The 16116-nt window shown below is 53.7% G+C and overlaps 7 protein-coding genes across 7 annotated transcripts; 4 read left to right on the forward strand and 3 right to left on the reverse strand.

The window, feature by feature from the left end:
* Positions 1–1045: 1045 nt before the first annotated feature.
* Positions 1046–3085, forward strand: VC83_03936 (uncharacterized protein; the record flags this gene model as incomplete). Its single annotated transcript, XM_024467574.1, has 3 exons — positions 1046–1626; positions 1695–2012; positions 2071–3085. The coding sequence occupies 3 exons, from the start codon at positions 1046–1048 to the stop codon at positions 3083–3085; spliced, it is 1914 nt and encodes a 637-aa protein (XP_024324780.1).
* A 723-nt stretch (positions 3086–3808) lies between these two features.
* On the reverse strand, positions 3809–5489 carry VC83_03937 (uncharacterized protein; the record flags this gene model as incomplete). The annotated part of the gene is made up of 1 exon (XM_024467575.1): positions 3809–5489. The coding sequence occupies exon 1, from the start codon at positions 5201–5203 to the stop codon at positions 3809–3811; it is 1395 nt and encodes a 464-aa protein (XP_024324781.1). The 5' UTR covers positions 5204–5489.
* Positions 5490–6254: 765 nt separating this feature from the next.
* Positions 6255–9276, forward strand: VC83_03938 (uncharacterized protein). Its single transcript, XM_024467576.1, has 2 exons — positions 6255–6994; positions 8512–9276. The coding sequence occupies exons 1-2, from the start codon at positions 6706–6708 to the stop codon at positions 9075–9077; spliced, it is 855 nt and encodes a 284-aa protein (XP_024324782.1). The 5' UTR covers positions 6255–6705; the 3' UTR covers positions 9078–9276.
* Positions 9277–9285: 9 nt separating this feature from the next.
* Positions 9286–10552, reverse strand: VC83_03939 (uncharacterized protein; the record flags this gene model as incomplete). The annotated part of the gene is made up of 2 exons (XM_024467577.1): positions 9286–10435; positions 10493–10552. 2 exons carry the CDS (start codon positions 10550–10552, stop codon positions 9473–9475), a joined length of 1023 nt encoding a protein of 340 aa, XP_024324783.1. The 3' UTR covers positions 9286–9472.
* On the forward strand, positions 10528–12975 carry VC83_03940 (uncharacterized protein). Its single transcript, XM_024467578.1, has 2 exons — positions 10528–11333; positions 11393–12975. Exons 1-2 carry the CDS (start codon positions 11047–11049, stop codon positions 12828–12830), a joined length of 1725 nt encoding a protein of 574 aa, XP_024324861.1. The 5' UTR covers positions 10528–11046; the 3' UTR covers positions 12831–12975.
* On the reverse strand, positions 12976–13603 carry VC83_03941 (uncharacterized protein). The gene is made up of 2 exons (XM_024467579.1): positions 13375–13603; positions 12976–13326 (listed from the first exon to the last, which is right to left on the reverse strand). The coding sequence occupies exons 1-2, from the start codon at positions 13537–13539 to the stop codon at positions 13099–13101; spliced, it is 393 nt and encodes a 130-aa protein (XP_024324860.1). The 5' UTR covers positions 13540–13603; the 3' UTR covers positions 12976–13098.
* Positions 13604–14128: 525 nt separating this feature from the next.
* Positions 14129–15913, forward strand: VC83_03942 (uncharacterized protein). The gene is made up of 3 exons (XM_024467580.1): positions 14129–14589; positions 14636–15248; positions 15302–15913. The coding sequence occupies exons 1-3, from the start codon at positions 14192–14194 to the stop codon at positions 15800–15802; spliced, it is 1512 nt and encodes a 503-aa protein (XP_024324938.1). The 5' UTR covers positions 14129–14191; the 3' UTR covers positions 15803–15913.
* The last annotated feature ends 203 nt before the right edge of the window (positions 15914–16116 follow it).

Genomic DNA, 16116 nt, shown 5'->3' on the forward strand with positions numbered 1-16116 from the left:
GAAGGGGTTGTATAAGAGAAGTGATGAAATATCTGGGATGCAGGAGGTGATAAATAGTCGAATACGATGAGCAGATAGCCAGGACTGAACGAGGTCTCGCAGTTTCGGAGGTTATATATGGATTTTTCACTACCGTGTGCGCAATACAGGACCCGTATTATGGTCGGTTGTCAATGGCCAAGGTCCCTAATATTATGTTATGCCCATCTTGCTGCCAGTTAAGTCCGTAGCTCGCCCAGCCGTCACCCGTACCGGCACCAGACACCGACATAACCCACTAACACCCACGCCCATACAGGAACCTTAGATGGGCCACGGCGGAAGGCGGCGGATGAGCATGTCTCACCAATTTCACGCTGAGTCACTCGCCGTGGGCGGCTAAACCCTGTTCGTCGTCTCCCATTGTGCCGATCTGGATGCGGAGAGAGGGCTGTAGACCCGTGGCTTGCACGTTTCTTTCGGTGAGGGAGACGACAGCAGCTGTGCGACGGTCTGAAACTCGACGCTCGGGGAGGTAGTGGTTGAGGCGGTGTGGTGGTTACGGATTGGACTGTATGTACTCTACACTCTACATGTTGTACTCCCCGATGCACGCTTTTGATGCAAGGAGTTAAGAGTTTTACTGGTGAGTTATACGGTGAGTAACCAGCTCATGAATTTATGGAGTTATGGGGTCATGAAGGCTTTACCATAGATCTCCGTATGGATCCAAGGTTCGGAGATAGGAGTGGATGCTCGGGGGGCTGACACAACACAACCACAACATACTTGGTCATAATTCCCTCCCTTCTCTCTGCATCGCGACGAACATTAACAGTTAATGTTCGTCGCGATGCGGAATTCCTGTACAATTAGTTGTACAATGAGTGAGCATGAGTGATGGTGGCTAGGAGTGGATCGATCATAACTTAGTGCAGCCGCCGTCGCTCTCATTCCTCTCCTTCAACACCATGGCGGATCCGCTGAAAGTGGTTCTTACTGCCAACAACTCTATTTGCAACAGGACCAGTACCGATGTACTCTACTCCATAGCTGAATATGATGGATGGCAGATCTATCTATATATATGTGTAGGTCCTCTTCCCTTTGTCATATTCTTCTCTTCTCTCAATATAATTCTCACATTCTAGCTTCGGCCTCCTCCTCCTCCTCTCCTTCCCTCCCCTTTCTTCACACCCCCACTTTACCTGTCTCACTTCCTACTACTTTTCATTATCACATCATACCACAAAACACAACAACCCCCAGCCTGGCAAAGCTGCCCCCTACAGCCCCAATGACCGAGCACATACCCTCCTCGGCGACCTCCATGGTCGACGAAGAGAAAATGGAGAAGAAGCTCGCCGAGTCCACCACCGACCGCCCCACCAGCGGCAGCAAGGCATCCCTCAAAGATAACCTCTCCGCCAACAATGCCGCCCCCGAGACCGTCTACCCCACCGGCTTCCGTATGGCCGCCATTGTCGTCGCCCTCGCCCTAGGAATCTTCCTCGTCGCCCTCGACATGACCATCGTCGCAACAGCCATCCCTAAAATCACCGACACAAAAGGCTTCAAAGGGCTTGATCTGATCGCCTGGTATAGCTCCGGCTTCTTCCTGACGCTCGGTTCCTTCCAATCTACGTGGTTTGTCCTCCCTCCCCTTCATCCCTTGGATCTCTGATTAACAACGATTAACACCCCACCCACCCCAGGGGCAAAATCTACAAATACTTACCCCTAAAAATCTCCTTCCTAATCTCCATCGCCGTCTTCGAGCTCGGCTCCCTAATCTGCGGCGTCGCGCCCAACAGCACCGCCCTGATCGTCGGCCGCGCCATCGCCGGTGCAGGAGGCGCCGGTATCGCCTCGGGGGGCTATACCATCATCGCCTTCTCCGCCTCTCCCAAGATGGCGCCTGCATTCACTGGTCTCCTCGGCGCCAGTTACGGAGTCGCTAGTGTGATTGGTCCTCTCCTTGGTGGAGTCTTTGCTGACCACGCGACGTGGAGATGGTGTTTTTATATTAATCTGTAAGTCCGCTGCCCCCCCCATCCTTCGTACCAGTTCCATGATGCTAACACCACCCAGCCCCATCGGAGGCGTAGCCGCCATAATCATCTTCCTCTACTTCCAGACCCCCCCCGCCGCCATCCCCACGCCCGCCCCCCTTTGCGAAAAACTCCTCCAAATGGACCCCCTCGGCAACCTAATCGTCGTCATCGGAGTCGTCTGCTACATCCTCGCCCTGCAATGGGGCGGCGTCACCAAATCCTGGTCCTCCGGCCCCGTCATCGGCACCCTCGTCGCCTTCGGTCTATGCATCTTCCTCTTCATCGGCGTCGAATACTACCTCGGCGAGCGCGGCATGGTAGTCGGTCGTCTGCTAAAGAAACGCACAATCTGGGTCCCAATGCTGTACTCCCCCTTCCTCGGCGGCGCCTTCTTCGTCCTGCTCTACTACCTCCCTATCTACTTCCAAGTCGTCGGCGGGGTGTCGCCGTCGGAGAGTGGGATCAGGAATCTGGCGATGATTATTGCGACTTCGATTGCTACGATTGCGTCGGGGGCGATGATTAGTATGTTCGGGCATTACGTGTATATCCTCATCGCTGGGGGGGCTTTTACTGCTATTGGCGCGGGTCTGATATATACCCTCGACCTCCACTCCGCCGCCTCGCAATGGATAGGGTACCAAGTCCTCGCCGGCCTTGGTGTAGGCTTGTCAATCCAATGCGCCATCATCGTCGCGCAATCCACCTCCGCCCCCTCGGACGTCAGTTCCGCCACCGCAATGGTCCTCTTCACCCAGACGATCGGGGGCGCGTTCTTCGTCTCCGCCGGGCAAACGGCATTCACCAACATCCTCCTCAAGCGGGCTCAGATCTACGTTCCGGGGATTGATCCGCAGAGGATACTGGCGGTGGGGGCGGGGCAAATTAGAGAGGCGTTTGCAGAGGATGTGGTGGAGGGCGTTATTAGCGCGTATATGGATGGCCTCAGGGGGGCGTTTGCGATTGCGATCGCGTGTGCGACGCTGGCGACGCTGATTGGGGCGGGGGGGAGGTGGGTTAAGCTTGCGGGGATGGCGGGGGGTACTATGTGAGCTCTTGAGAGCGGGGGTGATCACGAATGAACTGGTGGAAGAATGAGCTGTTTGAGAGAGGGATGGGTATGAGGAGGATAATGGTATAGATGGACTTGTGGTGCAAAGATTGGGACACAACTGTATGTGGGTGGATTTTTTTCTCTGGCGTTTTTGGGAGGAGCATTGGATTGGGCATACTATACTCACTTGGCATTGGCGAGGCATTTTTCTTACGGATGGGATGGGTAATAGATTCATAACATAGATGGACAGGATGGGATGGGTGGGATGGATATACAGGCTCGATCAACTCTACTTAGCAGCCTATTCAAAAGACATATTGGCTTGTACACCAATGCTTTCTAATTAGCTTTCTGGTTTAATATACACTACTCTATACTTGACTATTTCGCCCGCTTCTGCATGATATATACATCTCCGGCGCAGGTTGCCTGCGATATTCTGGGTAATATAGGCTGGCATGATGCCAGCAGTGGTCGGGTTTCGTACTATTTTTCCGGTATAGATGTTTCTCTGTCATGCCGCTCAGCTCTCGGGGTATTTCCATATCTCGCGCCTGTCGGGTAGCTGGGGTATCTCCACATCTCCACATCGCCTCTTGTCACGCCAGCACCACGGTGAAGCGCCGCCCATCACCGCCTCTATACCCCAACCAATAACAGCTGATTCTCCCAGCATCTCGACCCTTATTCATAATCTTCATCCACACACCTCTACCTTTCACCCCCCAACCCTCCCCCCCCTCACAACCCCCCCACTCACCCCTCCCTCCCCCGTCATCCACCCCGGCATCCTCTCCCCCTCCACAACCCCCCTCTCCACCAACGCCCTAACCCCCTTAAACACATCACTCCCCCGAAACGCAACCCTAACACTCGGGCACCACCCCCCCTCTTTCTCCCCAGGAAACGGGTCTTCAATCCTCACATCAACCAGTTCAAGCGGCGCACTGGGTACGTCCCCGAACCGCGCGGCGGCGATGAGACGACGGCGTTTCGCAGTTTCCGCACCAGGATCAAGAGGGCGCTTCATTCCTCTCCCTCTCCCTTCCAGTACCTTGTGTACCAGATCCACCTCATCCTCCTCTTTCCCATCTTTCTCCCCCCCTCCTCCGACGAGTTTACCCACCTCCCCGGCAACATTCTTGTTCGCCACCCCAACAACCTCGCGAAGCACAGGAGCCACGGATTCCAACGGCGTATCCCCCGCTTTCTTCCCACTAAGCGCATACCCCCCCCATCCGCCCTGGGCTTTCCCCGTCCGTCCTCCGCCGCGGAGCGCGATCATCGCTTCGAGACTGCGGGCGGAGAGGTTTGTAGATGCTAACGTGTAGCGTTCTCTCGGTCGCGAGAGGGCGGTTGGGAGGCAAGCTATGAGCGCTCGTCTGAGGTCGCGGGCTGTGTTTTCTTTTGTGCTGGTTGTGGTGGTGGCCGGAGGTGATGAAGCGGCGGAGAGGAAGATGTGTGGACTTGCGTCTGGGAAAGCGACGTAGACCACTTTTGCGCCCGAGAGGGAGGGGGTGGTGGCGTATGGTGTGTCGAGGAGCATGACTCTTAATAGAAGAAGCGGGAGTCTGGGGGGGCGATCGAGGTTATAATGCGCCTTGATATCTGGCGGGAGGGCGCGCTGTAGTGCTTTGAGGAAGGTGGGTGGGTGGAAGCGCGGGACGGGAGGGACGGAGGAATGGGAGGGCGTGAGTGCATAGGCGGACCATTTTTGCGATGTTGGGTGCGTTTGCAGGATCAGCGTGTCAGCCATGGCGAGTTGGTAGAGTGTGAGGCCATGGCGGTAATCTCCCGTTAAGAGGCGATCGAGGAGTGCGGTGCGTGTTCCCCGCGTGGACTGGAGCTCGGTGTAGAACTCGCGCAAATCCTCCAAGCTGGAATGAGGAGGATAGAAGTCCCCAGCGTGCAGATCATCGGCGTCGTCGTCGTCCGGGGAGACGAGGAAGGGCGCGCTGAGGGACTGGTTGCGGTCGTCGAGCCAGTCGAGGGTTAGGGAGAGGAGGGCGGGTCGGGAGAGTTTGGAGAGGAGGCGGGGGATGGCGGGGTCGGTGGAGGGGATGAGGAGGGAGGGGGGGAGGGCGGAGGAGGTGGGGACGGAGAGGGGGGGCATTGTTGGGCGTGGGTGTGGGTGTGGGCGTGGCGTTTGAGGGTTGTGATTGCGCCTCGGTGGTATTGGTGTTGTGTTTCTCTGGGGAATTGGGCGTTGGGAATTTCTCTAGGGAATTGATTGTTGGATAATTCGTTTGTTAGGCGTATGAGAATTGTGGCGTATACTGGGTGGTGGTTGTGGATTGCTCGTAGGTCACCTCGTTGACATACTGTCGCGGTTTGTTTACGTCGTCGACAATTTGAAGCTCGGTCATCATATCACATCAGGGTGCATATTTATATAATGCCTAATATACAAGGCATCAATACTGATCTGATAGATGGTCGATCTATATCACGTGAATATTATGGCCAGCCCTGCCAGGCATCCAAATTATGGTCACGTGATTGGTGACATGGTCTAGACTTTCTCGTTGACGTTTGTACAACATCACACAGGCGCTCTGTACGCCGAAAACTACTGAGAGACAGGCAGATCTAAATTATATAACCTCCATCACGGGGAAGCCCCTTTTCGATCGATGGATCAAATATGTCCTACTGTGTGTCCTACTGTATTGTTACTGTACCACAAACTGAAAAATCCGATCCGTGATCTGTAAGCACAAGAGGTAAAACCCAGCTATTTTCGGTAAAATGGGCGGCTAGGTAACTTAAATAAAGTATGATCTCACCTGCCCGCACGGCCTCGGATGTACTTTAGTGGGAATGGAATGCTTAACAATCATGATCACACAACATGGGATGTCACGTGATGTAGAGTAATGGGTAAGATACTTAGTATGAGGGGGGATTTGGTGAAGATGGCATGCTTTTATTATTCATTTATTCTCTTATATTTCTCCTATTCCTAATATCCGAGTTAAAAATATTGATGGGTAACTTATTCTCTTTTCCCTAAATGCTCCTGATTGATAAATAACGTTCCTTGGCAACTGAGCGCTCGATAAAAGAGGGCTCTTCTATCCCCCATTAGGATTAGCGCGCATTTCTCCGGCGCATGTAATAACTACTGGTAATAAATAAATCTCTCGCACGTGTAAAATTCCCCCCAGTCAATAATCCACTGCCCAGTCAATAATCCCTCCATCCCTCGAAACATAAGAAATCCCCCCTAACAACAACTTCTGCCGCCACCATCACCAACCACACTTCTTCAACAAGTCGACTCTCAGAAATAGTCGACAGTTAAATCAACTACAATTTAATCGCCGTCAAATATCGACCCCGCCTAACCCATTGGCAAGAAGGGTGGACCGCCTTACCACATCGACTCATAGTGCCCGCATTTCGCCCCGGCCGGCTACGGAGACAAAGAGCCTTCATCGATACTAAGACCACACATTTCCAGCGTCATCTCGACTTTTCTCACCCCACAACAAAATAACCGCGAAGACAACAGACTTGGAACCCGCGCAATACACAGAAACATCACAAACACCTCGATCCCCTCTGCGGACAAACACCCGACAACCGGAGTCACCTCCGATCAACCCCTCCATCATGGCGACCAACCCATACCACGACGGCCAGCGGGGTCCAAACGTGGCCGAGTTCATCGCGAACCTGAACGCCATCCCCTCGGCGCAGGACCTGGCTGCGCAGCGGCAGCAGGTCTTCAACTTCGATGACGACCTGGCCATGTTCACCAACGCCACCTTCTTCGACTTCGATATCGGCCAGGACGCCGACCTGCAGCCCGCCGCCCTCGAGTTCGACGGACAGGAGTGCGGCGACGCGCAGCTGCAGAGCACACAAGACATGGCAAAGGCGAACATGGACTTTCTACAGGGTGAGTGACGCTTATTTTACATTTTTACACGGGCTACCTGCTTTGCGCGTTGTTCCGTCGTCGCCTCTACCTCGCCGTCGCCTCGCCATACTCCACCACCACACACGACCTTTCAAAGTCTTCTGTGGTTGGGTGCTAGGTGCTAGGTGGCGAGGCTACAGCTACCGGAGAGCGCGAGCGCTACCCCCACGGGCCCTCTGCTCCAGCGTGCAGGCCTGTTGTGCAGCTGGCAGGGGCGAGACCCTTACTCCTGGGCCGGCTCAGCTCCTGAGCACGGGTATTTGTTTCTGTTATCCCCTTCCCTGAGCACCCCAGCACGGGTTTTCGCGGGTTTTCGGTGCTGGTTTTTTCCCAGCTAGCCATTTGCAACCTGGGCGATCTTTCCGCCGTGGTACCCTGTTCGAGACTCTGCCCTGCGCTGCCCTGGCGCGGCCTTGTTTTGTTCAAGCGACGAGCGAGGATTGGGCTGAGTCGACTGAGTGGGGGGTCAGTACGGGGGGGTGGCTAGCTGGTGGGCGGGCTGGTTGTTGGCTACGAGTGCTTTTGGTATGGGTCAGATGTTTGCATGCCCGATGGTGTGATGGCCGGCACTATGCGACACACTATGGCTGTTCAATCCACCAAGGCGAATCAGCAGCGCCAGTAGCGCATATAGTGCGTGTAGTGCGAATAGCATCACATCGCAGCGGAGAGCAAGGGAATAGCTTGCAGGTAGTTTCTGCAGGTTTTCACCTTGCGGTTTCGATAGTCAGACAGTGGACAGCAGTGCTGTATGGTACTGTGCTGTGCTATACTTTCCTCTACTCTACTGTACTGTATTATATTGTATTGTATTGTACTGCATTGCACTCTACTTCACTGTCTCTGTACTCTGTACACCAGAAACCCACGGCTTCCAGCCAGCGCAATCAATGTCAATCAATGGCAGTCAATCAATGGCAGTCAATCATCCCCGATGCAACTCCAATACACCTAATCTATCCGTCGTCGGGGCACTTGTCTCTTTTATCTCTTATCAGCGTAGAGATACGAGACACAGACCTCGGAAAAGACCTCGGTGGATGACGAAGACTGGGAATATCGATATCGGGAAGGTGTGCGAGGATGTGACGCGCCGAAGCCGATCCTGCCACAAACAACTCCAAAACACCCAATCTTCCTATTGCTCAATTAAGTCACACCCCTCATTTCCGACGTGGGAGTCCGGGCAATTGTGCGATTGTGTGTTGTCGCTCCTACTAGGGGAGGCCACAGGCCCAATTAGCGTCGGTCAGCCTTAGCACGTCTTTTCACGTGATACACCATCAAACATCTCCCTCCCGAAATACCACACATCTCTTATTATGAGAAGGCGTTCTTCAGTTCTGGAGTTTCCCCTCCCCTTCCGCCCCCCCCCCGAAAAAAGCCGTTTCCAAAAAAACCCCACGTTTGCTCCAGCCAAAGGGCTTCTCCCGTGTTGCGCCACCATCGTGAACCTCAACCGATCGTTTTTGCTGACGATGTGATGGCTCGAGTAGGCGACTTCGCGTTCCCGGACTTCAGCTCCTTCTCGCAGCAGCACCAGCACCCCAACGACGGCTACGCCGTGAACGGGGCCCAGCACGGCAACGGCAACGACCCGCAGCAGCACCAGCAGCTGTACCCGACCTCGGGCAACTCCAGCTCGTCACCGCCCTCGGGCCTCACCAGCCCGCAGAACGGGGTGAAGCGCAAGGCCTCCGACGCCCTCCTTGACGGCAATGGCGCCTACAGCGCGGGCTTTGAGGACTCGTCCCGCGTCGCGGCCGAGGAGGACAAGCGCAGGCGCAACACGGCTGCCAGCGCGCGCTTCCGCGTCAAGAAGAAGCAGCGTGAGCAGGCGCTCGAGAAGTCGGCGAGGGAGATGAGCGATAAGGTGGCGGCGCTCGAGGGGCGCATTGGTCAGCTCGAGACGGAGAATAAGTGGCTCAAGAACTTGGTCATGGAGAAGAACGACGATAAGGAGGATCTTGCCGCGCTGTGGAGGAAGTATAGCCAGGAGACCGCCGACAGGAAAGGTGACGCGCGCAGGAAGGGTGTCGGAACATCGGAGTTGTCGGCTTAGGCTTGTTCGCGACTGTGAAGCTACTCGACTGTCGATTGCATAGGGGTGTCTTCTTTTTGGGAGCACACCACACACGATCGCATCAAAGGAACAAACGAAAGTTATATAAAAAATTTATCTAGTCAGGCGTTGTCATTTCATTTTTTTGGCGGGCCGGGCTTGGCTGGGGGAGGTAGGGCGGTGCATGCATAAGTGGATGAATATATGATTTTTCAAGTTATGTTCGTTGTGTTTTGTCTATATATTGTGGTGTGATGTGAGATGCACGTAACGCCTGTACTTTATGTACACTCTATCGCTTGTGTCTATCCTCGCACATCTCGCCAATGGCCACTTCATCTAAATATGCCCTTCTATCCTTCTATCCTAACTCTCCCGCCACCATCTCCAACGCCCTACTCCACCTCCCTAAACCCAAACATCCTCCTCGAATTCCCCCACGCCATCTCCGCCACCTCCTCCACCGTCACCCCCTTAATCCTCGCCACAGCCACCACAATCCGTCCAATCAAACACGGTTCATTCCTCCCCTTCACCAACGCCCCCTCGGTCCACTTCTCCTTCTTTACCCACCTATACCCCGCCTCCCTCTCCAGCACATCTTTCGCTACCTCATCATCCTTCCCCGGCCCGTCGTAACTAGGACCCACGAACGCGGCGGATGCGTGAGTGGGACGCATCTCGCACCACGGGCCGTCGGTCTCAACGTGCAGCCTTTGTAAGGGGAGGGCGCGGACGACGTGGATGCCTTCGGCGGCACGGATGCTGCACCCGTTTATGCCGATGTCCCAGCCTGCTGCGACGAGCTCAAGCATTTCTGATACGGTGCCCGTGAAGCTGTGGACCACACCACGCTTGGGTAGCTTATCAGCACGCAACATCAATTCGTGTAAAAAGTCCTCGTGCGCGGCGCGGGAGTGGAGGAATAGGGGGGGAGGAGAGGGTAAAGAGGCGGCGAGGTCGAGTTGTGTGCGGAAATAGGTGAGTTGCGTCTCCTTGGGTGACAGGGTGAGACGATCATAATCCAATCCGATTTCCCCTATAGCGACGAATGCCTCTTTTGGCGCTGAGAGGATCAGCTCGCGCAGTTCGTCAAGCAGACCCTGTGGACCGAGGGGGTTCGTATCGAAGGTCTGGGTGGAACAGGGGTGCACCCCAATGGTGCAGGAGAGGAGAGTAGGGTGCTCTGCGCACAAGTCCAGCGCGGCGTGCGAGGTGGGGATGTCAGAGCCGGTGAGGAGGAGGTGCGTTAGTCCTGCGTCGCGGGCGCGGGCGAGGACGGCGGGGAGGTCTGAGGGGTGCCGCGGGGTGCCGTGGTGGATGCCGCTGTAGACGGGGTCGGTGAGGTTGATGCCTATCTGTGGGGGTGTTAGAGTTTTGGTCTTTTTGAGGGGGGGAGGGGGGGAGGGGCGTACGTCAATGAAGCGGGGTTTGTAGGGCGCGGAGGGCGGGGGTGGGGGGGTGGAAGAGGCCATTGTTGTGAGTGTGCGGAAGGCGGGGGGGATTGAAGGTTTTTGGTGATAGAGAGGGCGCGGGGGGAGACGCGAGAGGGTGCGCAGGGTGATGCGCATAAGGATTTAAGTGGTAATCTTGAAATTATACCCCGAGTATACGGAGTAAACACAGCTGTCTCGAACATATAAAAATCCCAGCCCACATAAAGACGGGCCTGGGCGCGGAACCGGATCATCACACCCCCCCGGATCCTTATCCGCAGGGACGCTTGGATTGGTGAATCGCGGGCGCCAGGAAAAAAAGTGTTGAGGGGTGTGCGGCCAGTGTCGGGATGTACCGAGGTGCCGCGACGGCGAGGACGGATTAAATTTCTTGTATCGGCCGCGCATGTGGACGAGGTGTGGCGCTATCGAATCGACGAAAGACAAAAACCCAAGCGGGCGGCACTTTTGTGATTTTTTTCTTTAGTTTTCTCTATGGAAGGGCGATTCGTGGCCGGATAACGATTGATAGGATGAAAGGGATCAATTTCGCACAGGGGCTCGTGAGGGTGCCCTGGACGTGTCGCGCTTGTACGAGGCAGATAAGACAGCCGCTGCTGAGGGCGCCGGGGAGGAAGAGTTATGCGACGGCTGCGCCGAATGCGAGGAGGGGGTTGAGTACGGGGACTATTCTGGTTACGGCGACGGTGGGGTCGGCGATTATTACGGCGGTGGCGTATCCGAATGATGTGAAGCATGCGTACCAGGCGTGTCAGAGGTCGGGGAGGGTGGTGGTTGCGCTGGCGAAATGTATTAATGAGTAGGTACTCCAATGGAAGATGGGATGAGGGGTATGGGGAGATGCTAACCTGGGCATAGTTATCGCGTTACGCTCAACCATAACGAGAAGACACACGAGGACGAAGATGACAATACAAAGAGGCTGAAGGCATGCCATCAACGATGCGCCAGCCGCACGCTCAGGGTGCTGGAGCAGAATGGGAGCATATTTATCAAATTGGGACAGCATTTGTCGTCCATGAACTACCTATTACCCGAGGAATACTGCAAGACGATGCTGGTTCTCCAAGACAGATGCCCCGTCTCATCTTACGAATCGATAGAGGAGATGTTCCTCCATGATACCGGTGGACAACTTCTCGACTACTTCTCCGAGTTCTCGCCTGAGCCCATCGGTGCTGCGTCTCTGGCGCAGGTGCACCTGGCTACCATAAAGGAGACTGGCCAGCGGGTCGCGGTCAAGATGCAACACCCTCATCTCGCTCAATGGGCCAACCTCGACATGAAACTCACCGCCTACACCTTCTCGGCGCTGAAGTACTTCTTCCCCGAGTATGACCTCGAGTGGCTCTCGAGCGAAATGGAGGCCTCCCTCCCCCAAGAACTCGACTTCAAGCTCGAAGGCCAGAACGCCCTCCGCACCAAAGAATACTTCTCCCACATCCCCTCTCTACCCCTCCTCATCCCCGACGTCCTCTGGGCCAAAGACCGCATCCTAGTAATGGAGAACATGTCCGGCGCCCGCCCCGACGACCTCGCCTACCTCGACGCCCACGGTATCGACCGCGACGAAGTCTCAGCCGCTCTAGCGCGCATTTTCAACGAAATGATCTTCGGCACCAATGCACCCCTCCACTGTGACCCGCACGGCGGTAACCTCGCCGTGCGCCCGAGCACCCGCCGCGGTGGACCGAACTTCGAAATCATCCTCTACGACCACGGTCTGTACCGCGACATCCCGCAGAACCTGCGCCGCGCGTACGCTAAGCTATGGCTCGCGATCCTAGACGCCGACGAGGCAGAGATGCGGCGGTGGTCGCACGAGGTGGCTGGGGTGAACGATGACGATTTCCGGCTCTTCGCGTCTGCGATCACAGGCCGTGATTACCGCGTCGTCGGCTCAGGGGTTGCGGCCGCGGTGCGCACGCCCGAGGAGAAGCGCGAGATCGGGGATCAGTTGGCGGAGGGGATGTTAGCGCAGCTGGTGCAGATGTTGGGGAAGGTTCCGCCGATTATACTGTTGATTCTGAAGACGAATGATTTGACGCGGAGCTTGGATGAGGGGTTGCAGACGAGGCAGGGACCGGTGAGGACGTTTCTTATACTGGCAAGGTATTGTGCGAGGACGGTGTGGGAGGAGCAGGTGGAGCAGATTAGGGAGGCGGGGAGCTTGTTGAGGCCGAGGAATTTGGTGAGGCTTGTGGGTGCTTGGTTGGGGTATTTGAGGGTTGAGATGAAGTTGGAGGTGTTTGAGAGGTGGTTGGGTGTGAAGAGGGTGCTGGGCCTCTCGCTGTGAAAAGACGATATATAAAAAATGAGAAGCTGGGGAGATGACGGGCCAAAGATAGGGGGTGTTCAAATAACTTGTAATATTAGCGTGCATTATAGAGCAAACATAGAAGCAACCTAGTTGCAGGGCCAGCCGACATATAGAATTTGGTATATATTATATAAACTAGCGCACGCCCAAAATTCTCATATCCATTACGCCAACGTAATGCTCCGTCACAACTCCATAACTCCATTCCATAAGTTCCTCTCAATGGCTTATACCACTGTCTCCATCATTTCTGTAGACTCCACCACTCCTTTAACTTCGCCACACAGCGAACGTGATACGACTCAATCGTCTTTTTATAATCCGCCTCCAAGTCGCCCTCCAGCGCCTTCTCAGCTAGCTCACTGGCCTCGCGAAAATCGTCGTAAAAGTACAATTGCTCGATAGCATGGATAATGGTCTGAAACTGCTGCTTCGAGGGGTTGTTTATAGGGAGGTCGAGAGTTTTGTAGAGCTGTAGCCCGTTAGTTTTTGGACGTAGGAAATATGAGGAATATCTCACCTCTCCATTGTCGACCGTTGGTTTCCAGGACGCCTTTTGCGCCTCGTAATCTTCCTGCGACTGAAAATCGCGGGGTACCTTCACCTTCGGCGCAGCACCGGACTCAGAGTCGGAGGACCCGAGGTCCATAGCTAGAAAGCCGCCATCGTCTCCATCGTCCGTCATGACTTAAAATCTGGAGACGTTGAACCCTTTAAGTGCGAAAGAAGTGAATGTCGAGCGGCGTGTTGGGGTCGCATCGTTGGGAAAATAAGGTAAAAGAAAGCTTATCGTGCAGCGGGCACTAAGTGAACCCGCCGCGTTACACGCATATGTTCCAGCCCATCCACGAATAAGTTGTACAGTAGTGGGACCCTAAACCAAACGCAACCGCTAGTGGTACCCACAGTAATTATTGACTCAAGAAAAAGGTACCTTCGACTCTTTAGCCACACATATCATCCGCATATTGACAGAAATTCAGGTGGTCCACAACGTGAGTTATTTGACATAAACATACTAAACTAACCCTGAACTAATCATTTACAAGAATGAAACGCGGAAAAAGCCCCAGCTCCGATAGGAGTGCGTCGAACACGCCAAGCCCAAAAAGACGCCGGCGCCTCCGGGAAACAACACTGAATGCGGCACACCAACAGACGGCGTCGATTTTGAACCAGACCGACCCACCTGTGGCGCCATGTCCATGCTGAGAACCCTAGTAAGATACATAATTAGACACTCTACACAGCTCCTTGTCTTCTTACAACTTCAACCTCAAACTTTATTACTTAGCTTATTGTATCCTCATACTAATATCTCTTGTTTTCTAGTGACGATGAAGCCGTCGAAGGAGGAGAGAGAGCAGTTTTACCTTGGAATGGACAACTCTGAGGCGGATCCTCCTGAGTTGATTGCGCGAAGTTCGACTTTTCTGTTTCAGCCATACACAAAAGCGAGCCAAGACGAGCCTGAAGAATGGATGATGAAACGAAACAGCAGATCGATATCTACCATTGGCAACCATAAGATTGTGGAAATATACGACAGCAAATTAAGGGCAAAGGTGCTGGATATTCTGTCTGATATACCATGGAAGACTATCGACATCGTCCGCGTGGGTTGCAAAGACGACAATGATCACCCGCCTGTCGTTCTCATCACAGCGGCTGCTAGCGGAGTTGACGATGATGATGCCCAAGATGCCGTTCAGAAGATTCACGAATTGATGCTTGAGTAAGTACCTTCGAGTCATCTTTATAATTTGCTAATAATATTCTAGACATGACTTACCAGACGTTCATGGGGAGATGAAGACGGGCCAAGTCTTTGAACTGGAGAGGTACAATTCTGGAGACCGCTACCCACTTGAGCTTGTCCGGGTGCTCAAGATGGGATATAGCATTAGCAATGCGGATTTGACCTTTGCGGGATCAATTTGCCTATTTTTGAAGATCGACGGCGTCCATTATGCTCTCACATGCCAGCACGTGGTCACGTCGTCAGCAGAGGCATTCACACCAGGAAAAGGCAAAGACTTGATATTGCAGCCGTCAAAGGGAGATCTTCAAGACGAGGCAACAACACTCAACGGGCTCATGGCGAAACCGCAAGCTTTTCTTGAAAAATTCGAGGCTGACAAGCTAAAGTTTAAGAGAGATGAGGCACCGCCGCCAGAGGCCACCCAGGATCAGGCCGATATGTTTCAAAAACAGCTTGATGGATATCGTAAGAGGAAGACCGCAATGGAATCCGCCATGGCAGAAGTCAGCCTACCGTTTGGAACTTTAATGCATGCGCCAGGCATCGCACCACACCCAACTACTAATTTCAGGCGAGATTGGGCCCTAATCAAGTTAAATGAAGATAGATTCCAGAGCCTACCACCGAATGTCGTAAGTTATTCCATTATTCTACTTAGCTTATAAAGTGCTTACTGACTTTATAGTTACCTCCAACCCACTTTTCAGACAAAGAAAGGGTCATCATAACGGAGATATATAACGAGGCATTCGATCTCGAATTTAAGAATCCAGTGACTACGATTCGGCCTCTAAAAGAGGTAAAAGGAGTTCTCGGCGGATCAGGGCCCCCAGACCTTAAGGATCAAGAATCCCTCCGTGTAGTCAAGCACGGCAGAACCAGTGGATGGACAAGCGGGTCACTTAATGAAATCCGGTCGGACTGCAGTTTAGAGGGACTAACTACGGAGTACTGTGTTGTTAATGTGCCCGACCTAAATCGCTTCTCCTATGGAGGCGATTCAGGATCATGCGTCCTCGATCTCAATGGCAGAATTGTTGGGATGTTACATAGCGGCAATGGGACAAATGTGCGGTTCGGAGCAGAGATTACGTATGTTGCCCCCATAGAATGGCTGTTGCAGGATATCAAGGAGACTTTGGGAACGGAGAACATCGTTATTGAGAAGGGCGACAAGAAAGTTTAGATCTGGCAGGTTACTTCGGCGTCGGAACTGGGATGCTGTTGGGGAGTTTGCCTACATGGGCCTAATGAAATAGATGATGAACGAATACGATACGCCTAGGACGGATGAGATTTTCATGCTCTCTCTCTCTCTGTGAATTTTATACCAAATTTTCTTTTTATTTATGGTCCTTTTCCATTTTTCCCTCCTTTTCCCATCTCCAACCTCTTGTTTCGTGCAGCGATCTCACTGACTCCCATGGATAACTGTAACGACTCTCTAAAATATTGTCAGATCCCATAACCAGGATAACTGGAGCGAACTCATCCCCATAA

Source organism: Pseudogymnoascus destructans, assembly GCF_001641265.1.
Source record: "Pseudogymnoascus destructans isolate 20631-21 unplaced genomic scaffold scaffold_8, whole genome shotgun sequence".
Taxonomy (NCBI): Eukaryota; Fungi; Ascomycota; class Leotiomycetes; order Thelebolales; family Thelebolaceae; genus Pseudogymnoascus; species Pseudogymnoascus destructans.

Excerpts from the sequence above, each read along its gene's own strand:
- VC83_03942 (XM_024467580.1), top strand. The coding sequence starts at position 14,192 with ATGAAGCCGTCGAAGGAGGAGAGAGAGCAGTTTTACCTTGGAATGGAC. Across the intron at positions 14,590-14,635 it reads ATTCACGAATTGATGCTTGA|ACATGACTTACCAGACGTTC; the intron begins GTAAGTACCTTC and ends ATAATATTCTAG. Across the intron at positions 15,249-15,301 it reads AGAGCCTACCACCGAATGTC|TTACCTCCAACCCACTTTTC; the intron begins GTAAGTTATTCC and ends CTGACTTTATAG.
- VC83_03940 (XM_024467578.1), top strand. The coding sequence starts at position 11,047 with ATGAAAGGGATCAATTTCGCACAGGGGCTCGTGAGGGTGCCCTGGACG. Across the intron at positions 11,334-11,392 it reads CTGGCGAAATGTATTAATGA|TTATCGCGTTACGCTCAACC; the intron begins GTAGGTACTCCA and ends ACCTGGGCATAG.
- VC83_03941 (XM_024467579.1), bottom strand. The coding sequence starts at position 13,539 with ATGACGGACGATGGAGACGATGGCGGCTTTCTAGCTATGGACCTCGGG. Across the intron at positions 13,327-13,374 it reads CAACGGTCGACAATGGAGAG|CTCTACAAAACTCTCGACCT; the intron begins GTGAGATATTCC and ends AACGGGCTACAG.
- VC83_03938 (XM_024467576.1), top strand. The coding sequence starts at position 6,706 with ATGGCGACCAACCCATACCACGACGGCCAGCGGGGTCCAAACGTGGCC. Across the intron at positions 6,995-8,511 it reads GAACATGGACTTTCTACAGG|GCGACTTCGCGTTCCCGGAC; the intron begins GTGAGTGACGCT and ends TGGCTCGAGTAG.